This window comes from Hevea brasiliensis, chromosome 8, assembly GCF_030052815.1.
Source record: "Hevea brasiliensis isolate MT/VB/25A 57/8 chromosome 8, ASM3005281v1, whole genome shotgun sequence".
Classification (NCBI taxonomy): domain Eukaryota; kingdom Viridiplantae; phylum Streptophyta; class Magnoliopsida; order Malpighiales; family Euphorbiaceae; genus Hevea; species Hevea brasiliensis.
In genome coordinates this window covers 10733887-10743017 of record NC_079500.1, presented here as the reverse complement: position 1 = coordinate 10743017, position 9131 = coordinate 10733887, and the positions used below count along the sequence as shown (strand labels likewise).

The 9131-nt window shown below is 28.8% G+C and overlaps 2 protein-coding genes across 2 annotated transcripts; both read left to right on the top strand.

Moving 5' to 3' along the window:
• The first annotated feature begins 1574 nt into the window (after window positions 1-1574).
• LOC110637941 (peptidyl-prolyl cis-trans isomerase FKBP12) lies at window positions 1575-4516 on the top strand. Its single transcript, XM_021806886.2, has 5 exons — window positions 1575-1775; window positions 2377-2410; window positions 2540-2601; window positions 3180-3232; window positions 4197-4516. The coding sequence occupies exons 1-5, from the start codon at window positions 1688-1690 to the stop codon at window positions 4296-4298; spliced, it is 339 nt and encodes a 112-aa protein (XP_021662578.1). The 5' UTR covers window positions 1575-1687; the 3' UTR covers window positions 4299-4516.
• Window positions 4517-5236: 720 nt separating this feature from the next.
• LOC110651523 (mitochondrial uncoupling protein 5-like) lies at window positions 5237-6455 on the top strand. Its single transcript, XM_021806883.2, has one exon. The coding sequence runs from the start codon at window positions 5320-5322 to the stop codon at window positions 6292-6294; it is 975 nt and encodes a 324-aa protein (XP_021662575.2). The 5' UTR covers window positions 5237-5319; the 3' UTR covers window positions 6295-6455.
• Window positions 6456-9131: the final 2676 nt, after the last annotated feature.

The window sequence follows — 9131 nt, the reverse complement described above, 5'->3', positions numbered from 1 at the left end:
ACAAATTAATTATTTTGAATAAAAATTCATGCAAAATAAATTAACCAACAAAATATGAATGTAAATATATTTGTTGATAATTTCTTCAGAATTAATTTTAAATAAAATAAAATAAATTAAATTAAAATCCATAAAATGTTTTGGCTAAAAATTTTTTCTTTTTTGTTGGCTTTAATTGAAACTTAAACTCGATAATTCATAATATTAGAGACCACTCAAGTAAGGCTGAATTAAAATTCATTGGTGCTAAGTAACTAATTTTATTTATAATATAAATAACATAAAATATGTTGGGAATTTGATAGATTATATTCATAAATTTAAAAATTTAATTTCCTACGGGACACGTTCAGTTTATAATAGTAATTCATATGAACTACAGGGTATAAAATCTCCAAAACTTTTTTATAAAGACAGGAAATTGCTACTACCGTCAAAAATCTTATTGAAATGGATTTAAGTAGAATATAATCAAATATAAGATGAATTCAAATATATTTTCATATTAAATTTAAATTTTATATGTTGATTATTTAATATTTGAATTTATATATATATATATATATAATAACATTTACTAGTTTTTATATGTTATATTTTAAATAAATACAATTTAATTATTTTATAGAATTATTAAAATTTAAAATATAAAATATTAATAAAAAAATATATTAATGTAGATTATTAATTAAAATATTTAAAATTAAATAAATTTGAATACTATTTGAATAATAATAATAATCGGGTTGGGCAATTTAGGATATATTTTAGTTAAAGTTGGGACGGGTCAAGGCATGGCGATGTTTATTAATACCCTACTTGTTGTCATTCTCATAAGTAGAGGTGTTTGGTTCATGTTCCAATTTAGGTTTGCCTAAGAATTGGAATGAACTAAAATTTGGATACAGTTTTGATTCAGTTCTTCAATGTTTCAGTTTTATTTTGGTTCAATTATCAATTTTTAAATTTCAGTAAAGTTTTGATTTGGTTCTTAGTTATTAAAATAATTTTACGTAATTTTATAATAAGTCATATTTAAATTAACATTTAAACTTTAAAATTAGTTTTTATATACACTATATAATATAATATATATTTAAGTTATTTTTAAATTATATAATATTTAATTATAAAATACATATATAATTATACAACATAATAGTATTATAATATATTTATAGTTAAAATTATTAAGAAACGAGAGATAAATAAAAGATAATATTAGGTTTGTATATAGTACGATTTCAATGTAAATTCAGTATGCTTTCGATATAATTTTGATCGGTTCATAATGAAAAATTAAAATCAAATCAAATAGAAAAAATCTTATTCGATACAATTTTTATTAATTCGATTTAGAAGTTTCTTAATTATATTAGAATATATAAATTAATTTATACACCTAACCAATTAGAAATCAGAATTCTATATTTATAATAACTATACTATATTTTTAGATAGGGTATATTATAATTTTAAATTACAAGTTAATTTCTAATTAAAGGAGCGTATGAAAATGGGTTTTTGGTCAATATCAAACAATAACATTATGTCACGTGTATTGCATGGGTAAAGAAACCGGAGCGCTGTTGTAAGAGTAAAAAGAGCACAGCAGGCAAGTGAAGCGGCAAATCTAGAACCCTAAGAAAGCCGACAGAGATTCAACACTAACAAACCAAACCAGAGGATGGGAGTGGAGAAGCAACTTATCAGACCCGGCACCGGTCCGAAGCCCGCCGCCGGTCAAAGTGTCACGGTTCACTGCGCCGGTTATGGTTAGCCACTCTTTCTCTCTCGTTTAGGGTATTTACATTTACTACTTAAAAATTATTTGCTGTTTGGTTCTATAGAAAATGAAGAAACGAGAGAAATTGAAATTATTATCTTGCAGTTTATGGTATTTTTCGTAATTTGGGAAATTGTGTTTGTCTATGTGATGGGATTATTTTGTGCCTTCTAATTGGTGGGATAATTAGGTCAGATGTTCTAATTTAGGGTTTGATTTGCCATGTGTGAATACCTAAGTGGAAATTTTTTTCCTTCTTTGAGTTGAGAGTATTGTATTATTCAGGCAAAATTAAGCAAGAAACTAAATTTCCATGCCCGATTAATTTGATTATAAGAGGTATCGTGTGAAGTATTTCACAAGCATGCTAAATGATCTTAGCTAGAATCGTTTGCTTATCCTAGAATGGTGGGATAAGAAAAAAAAAATCTGCAATTTCAGTCTAACTCTTCCTTGCCCAAAAGTTTATTTTTCTTCTTTTTTTTTATATAAAAAAAAACTATAATCAAATTTGGGGATAGTACCATATGATGCAGAATAGTTGAGCTTTTGCCGAAGGGCTTTACTTTTAATTTTCTTCTTTCCTGCAGGGAAAAACGGTGATCTCTCTCAGAAGTTTTGGAGGTGAGGACTGTGACACTTTTGTTTAAGTGTTTTGTTTTCCTTTTTCGTGTTAGCTTTACTACTTTGAAAATTATTCTTCTTTTGCCCTAGATTTGATATTTTATTGTCTCCCTTTTTGTGTCATTCCAGCACAAAGGATCCTGGGCAGAAGCCTTTCACATTCAAAATTGGCCAGGGAAATGTTATAAAAGGTAAGCCTATTACAAGTGTTTTTTTTTTTCCTTATATTTTTTTTTGTTTTAATGGTTATCCTCTTTATGATTTTGTTATCTACCATGTTGGAGTAATGGAATCCACAATCTTGAATTTCTGTAAATGAAAGAAAGCAGTAGTTTTTTACTTAGATGATTATGATGCGCCTTTTATAAAAGCTTCCATGACCAGAAGTTGTTGCTATACTGATTCTCTGTTTTCTTCATTTTATTGGGATTTTTTTTTTAACGTGGATATGTTTAATTATGGGCTGGAGCAAATGTTAATATTCTGATTATTGTCAGATGCTGGTGCCTGGTTTCTGACATTACCATCCAGTAATCTGCCGTTAGCTGCTGTAGCCTTTAAAGTTCATGTTGCTTAATATAAGAAGAACCCACTTCTTCATTTTCTAAGTGAATAATATAATTTTATACGGAAGTGTTAAAATGATAGAAGCACCTAATTTACTTTTCTGAGAGAATCTTTACTCTCCCTCCCTGTGACTGAAAATTTTGACAGGATATATTCTAATTCTATTTAGTAAACTTATTTATCCTATTCCATGAATTTATAGGATGGGATGAAGGTGTCTTGGGAATGCAAATTGGAGAAGTTGCTCGTCTGCGGGTACTACTTAATTCTTATAATTGTTTTCTTTGCTACCGTAACCATTTTAATTAAATTAAATTCTGCAATGCATGGGTTAAAAATAATAGTCGCATATGTTATGGTTCCAGTTGAAATGTTTTCGGTGAAGGTATGAAGCATAATTTATGCAAATATCTCATTATTGTAATTTTATTAACATGTGGTACTGCATGTTTTGCTGATAGTAGCACCCTTTATGTAGCACTCTTTATCTGACATGAGATTTTCTTTCATTGAATTCTGAAATTATGAATTCTTCAAATTGCTGAATAGTTCTCTCAAAAGTATTCCAAAATCCTCTTAGTTTCCTTCTTTTTTCAATTTTTTTATCTCATTGATTTTTGTTTTTAGTCTTGAAGACATTTAATCATTGCAATCTAAAAGAGGAATTTTTTTCTTCACTTTTCTGTGTTTTAAACAGAATGAGATTTGAGAAAAGGATTTGTAATTAGAAAGAAAAAGAGATAAAGAGGGCAATTAAAATGATGATTATAGTGGTGGAATTTTGATGAACAATGTTTTTGTTTTTTTGGTTAAATAATAAGCAATTTGGATGTATGCTATATCATGGTGATTTCATTCAACCATTGCTGTCAACAGAATTGCAGAGGTAATGGAAGGGGATGATGGAAAACAATATCGAAAATAAAAACGGTGTCATATAAGGGATAGAAAAAAATATAATATATTTATTTGATTTTCAAAAACAAAAAATAAATATTACAAACTGTTTTTGATTTTTATAAAAGCAAAAATAAAAAAACCAGCCTAAATGAACACAGCCTTGGCTGTTTTGACAAATAGATGCCCTATAGTTGTAAACCTGTCAGCCCCTCATAGATTCATGATTTGGATTTAGTCAATACTCCAAATAGTTTTTTAATGCCATTTGGCTTATTCTATGTGCAAATGATTGATGATATTCTTTTGCATGGATTGTTAGTGCTCTCCGGACTATGCTTATGGAGCTAATGGATTTCCAGCATGGGGAATACAACCTAACTCGGTCCTGGATTTTGAGATTGAGGTCTTGAGTGTGGAGTGACTTCCCAGTAGTAGGGGGCAACCCTCAAGAACACCATATGGAATAAATCTAATAATGAACTTGTCCTGGACATAAATGATTGTTGTCTACGTATGATGGACTTATTATTTGGTTAAAGTAAGATGCTTGTCCTCTTGTATCTTCTATGAACAAGCACAATGTATGCGCAGTCCTGGTGCGAGTGAACTCTATGGGCATCTTATCCTAGCTTCCGTCCATTTCTACATTGTGTGAACTGTCAGATGAGACTGAGAAAGCATCACTGAAATATATCAGCTTATCCATAAAGTCATTCAAAATTGAAATGGGATTTGATTATTTTAAGTTGCTTAATAATATAAAATAAAAAAAAAATTAATATGGTGGTATTAGAATTATATAACATAATTAATTATTTTTAAAATAATTTAATTTTTTTTGTTATTAATGTTATTATCAGCACAATTATTATTGGTATCATCATTATTTTTATATTGTCACTTTTATCATAATTGGGTCACTATAATTACTATTGCTTCACTTTATTATCATTTAATTACTGTTATTGTTGTCATTATTATTTCTACTTTGTTATGTTACTGGATTATTAATTATTGAAATTGTTATCATTTATTATTAATATTATAAATAAATTAAATATTAAAATAAAAATTATTATTATATTATATTATATCAGGCAATAATATTGCATTATAATTTTGATGGCATCATTAATTGATTGTATCATATCACGTTGAGTATCTTAGTGCCATGGAAGGTAAGTATTATTTATACGTCATCTGAATTTCACCATCTACATAAATTTCTCCTTGTCAAAAACTTAGAAAGGAAATCTCGAGTAAATTATCTGTGATCAAATCCACTTTCGTGATTAGTCGAAGTCAAACAGATTCAACGTTCTCTCTCTATATAAGCACCTAATTCTCTCGTCACTCCATTTCCATCTCTGTTCTCTATCTCGTAACTTCACTCATCTTCTCTGTGTGTTCTCTTCCGACTTTTCAATTATAAATCCATAATAATGGGGTTGAAGGGTTTTGTTGAAGGTGGTATTGCCTCTATTGTCGCCGGTGCCTCCACCCACCCTCTTGACCTCATCAAGGTCCGTATGCAACTCCAAGGCGAATCCTACCTCCCAAATCCTGCTTCCATTCAAGCCTTCCGCCCTGCAATCGCCTTCAACACAGTTTCGGCAGCTGGCAACATTTCCCTACCAGTAGAAATTCCTCCTCCGCCGTCTCGTGTTGGACCCATTTCTATTGGCTGCCGTATCATCCAATCTGAAGGTGTTTCCGCTCTTTTCACTGGCGTCTCCGCCACTATTCTCCGCCAGACCTTATATTCCACCACCCGTATGGGTCTTTATGATATTCTCAAACACAAGTGGACGGAACAAGATACTGGAAGTATGCCACTTCTACGCAAGATTCTCGCTGGCCTTATTTCCGGTGGCGTTGGAGCTGCCGTCGGGAACCCAGCTGATGTGGCTATGGTTCGAATGCAGGCTGATGGACGTCTCCCAATTGACCAACGTCGCAATTACAAAAGCGTGTTCGATGCTCTAACTCAAATGTCGAAGCAAGAAGGCATTGCTAGCCTGTGGCGTGGCTCAAGTCTCACAGTGAACCGTGCAATGATTGTCACCGCATCACAGCTCGCATCCTATGATCAGATCAAGGAGATAATCTTGCAAAAGGGTGTGATGAATGATGGAATAGGGACCCATGTGACGGCGAGTTTCGCTGCTGGGTTTGTGGCTTCGGTAGCTTCAAACCCTATTGATGTGATAAAGACCAGGGTTATGAATATGAAGGTGGAGGCAGGGGCAGAGCCGCCGTACAAGGGTGCATTAGACTGTGCAATGAAGACGGTGAGGGCGGAGGGACCGATGGCCTTGTATAAGGGATTTATCCCTACAATTTCAAGGCAAGGACCTTTCACAGTGGTGCTCTTTGTCACGCTAGAGCAGGTCCGGAAGCTACTAAAAGATTTCTGATTGAGATGATGGCCGCCAAAGCTAGCTAGCTGTGAATTTCAGCTTCATTATTGAGAGAATTATTCTCTATTCTTTTTGTAGGCACATGACCACGATCATTAACTATTCCATTACTGTAAAGAAGAGTTGATTTTCATATAATTTCGTATTTTATCACGTAATTTCATTTGTTTATCGTTTTCATTGATATGAATTGGTATATATATGATTCCCAAAAATTATAATGAATTTTCTTAATTAATGTGTTATCCCATGCATAAATGAGCTAATTATCGGATGAATTATATATATATAAAAGCAATGCATAAAATTTATTGTAACAGCAATATATGAATTACTGCATGTTACAATTAATTATTTTAATAATAACAATAATTGCTTATCATTAATAACAATTGTTCATATTGTTATTGTATATTAATTTTATAAACAATAAAATTAATGTTATAAAATTTATATTGTTAATTCTAATTTTTATTGTTAATACTAATATTATATCAGGTCAACCAAATTAAGTAAAAAAATCTTGAGTTTCAAATTTGATCCAGTCTATAAATCGATGAAAGCAGAGAATTAAAAGTTTAAAATTTAACCAAGATTAAATTGAAGTCGAATGGAATAACTGCATAAAATCTTATATAATAATGTTATCAATTTAATACAAGTCTCCATATTTAATATAAATGTCCTTAAATCATGTTCAAATGCTCAAAATAAGTCATCGTAACGTGATGACAACTTAAAAATTAATGAACAAAAGAGTTGAACACTTGAACGGTATTTTTTGGCCTTTTAGAAGTAAGGATTTAACAAAGCAAGGTCATTTTGATTAAAATGATTCAATAGAAAAATAATAATGAAGACCCATCTAATCCGTTAAACCCATAAAGGGTCAATAATTACTTAGCCGATTTGTCAAGTTTTTTTCAATTTTAGTGATATACGGGTTTTGAGAGTGAATCGAACTATTTAATGAATCAGTTTATGGTTTTCATGGTTTGACTGACTAAGTCAGCCCAAATTTCAAAATTATAGTAAAAATCAACAGGTTTCGCTTGAAATAAATCATTGAAAAAAAAAAAAGAATTCAAGTAAAAAAAGAATTCAAGTAAATTTTTTACACCAGCATATTTGATTTTTATTTAAAATGACTTTTAAAAAATTAAAAAAAATTAATTTCTTTTATTTCAAATATACACTCCCAGCTAAATCATTCATTGCTCTGCAATAAAGAGTGAAACCCAGAAAGCCAGCCAAGACTACTGTGGTCACACCTATGAAGTCAAATATAATACCATGTAAAATTATTAAGAATTTTCTTCATATTTTCTCCATTCTTAATTATTGTATTTCAAACCTCCAAATTAGTTTAACCCATTTTCATTTTCTAGTTTCTGAAACATTTTCGACAGATTTTCAAGTTTCGAAACGTTTCTACGAGATTGTAAATGCTTAATCGGCCTTACTAAGGGAATGTAAATTTCCATGTTAATGAAAATCATATTATCCCCTCATTTCCCCTCATATATTTCACATACAGTAGAATGAAAAGTGAATTTATTATTAAATATATAAGTTTCTTATTTTATAAGTATCTAAGAATTTATTGATTTAATTTAATTAGAGAATATTTGATTTAAGTTAAAAAAATTACTTAAAATAAATTAAAAATCATAAATAAAGTATTTATTAAAGTGAATATGTAAATTTAAAATATAAATAATTGCACAATCATAAGAAAAGAATAATAGCATTAAGATTTACATGGTTGGACCGTAATATTTATGTTCATGAGTAAAACGAAAAAAAATTTTCTGTTATAATGAAAAAGAGCAAGAATTACCTAAAATTCTCAAAATTCTAATCTTAATACGTTTTCTGGATATCTTATAAATCTGCCATGAAAAGCATAAAATGAAAAATATTCATTTTTTATTTTTTTAACTTATTTTTTATTAATTTATTTTTTTTTATTTTTCTTAAATACTTTAAATATTTTTCAATTGGAAACAAACGAAACTTAAATTAAAAAAAAATTACAAATTTCGAAAACCCAAATGTCCATCTTTTAACAAAAATAATTTTTTAATTTATTAATTTTTACCCTCTTAGACAGATTATTATTATTATTATTATTATATTTTTTAATTCCTTTGATGGATTTATTGAGTCTTCTTTCATATATAATATTCTTATGTTTTCTTTTTTTTGAATGTAAATTTTATACACTTTTATATTCATTGGATTTTCAATATTTGAGTTCTTGACAGTGAGTGTAATTTCATTGTTAATATTCAAGTAATTAAATTTATTAAAAGACATGAAAATTAATTTTTATTAATAATAGCCATTATTAATATCATTTTAAAATTAACGTGAGATCCCAAAAGATTAACGCTGGGATAAAAGGACTTGTCCTAATTTTTCATGGACCGCAATCAATGAATGATTATTATAATTATAGTAATTAATGACCCATTACACCAAACAAGTTTGATATATATATAAAAAAATTGCCTCCTTTATACATATGTGCATATATTATTATAAATTTTTAAAATGAATATAATGACAAAGATTAAATTATTAATTTCTTATCATATAGTACAAAAGGTTATATTATAAAAATAATTAACTCGATTAGTAACAAAATATTTTTATAAAATTTGGTTTATTCATAATGATCATTTTAGATTGCTAGTGAATGGAGTGGACATCTTAGTTATGAGTGATTGGCGCATGTTAATGTCTATTGTTTTTATGTTCATTAATTATAATTGCATGCTGCATGGTGTTATTATTATTATTATTATTATTATTATTATTATTAAAAAGTA

Bases quoted from the DNA above. Each gene is read 5' to 3' on its own strand.
- LOC110637941 (XM_021806886.2), top strand. From the start codon at position 1,688: ATGGGAGTGGAGAAGCAACTTATCAGACCCGGCACCGGTCCGAAGCCC. The intron at 2,602-3,179 runs GTAAGCCTATTA...ATGAATTTATAG, and splicing joins CCAGGGAAATGTTATAAAAG to GATGGGATGAAGGTGTCTTG. The intron at 3,233-4,196 runs GTACTACTTAAT...ATGGATTGTTAG, and splicing joins GAGAAGTTGCTCGTCTGCGG to TGCTCTCCGGACTATGCTTA.
- LOC110651523 (XM_021806883.2), top strand. From the start codon at position 5,320: ATGGGGTTGAAGGGTTTTGTTGAAGGTGGTATTGCCTCTATTGTCGCC.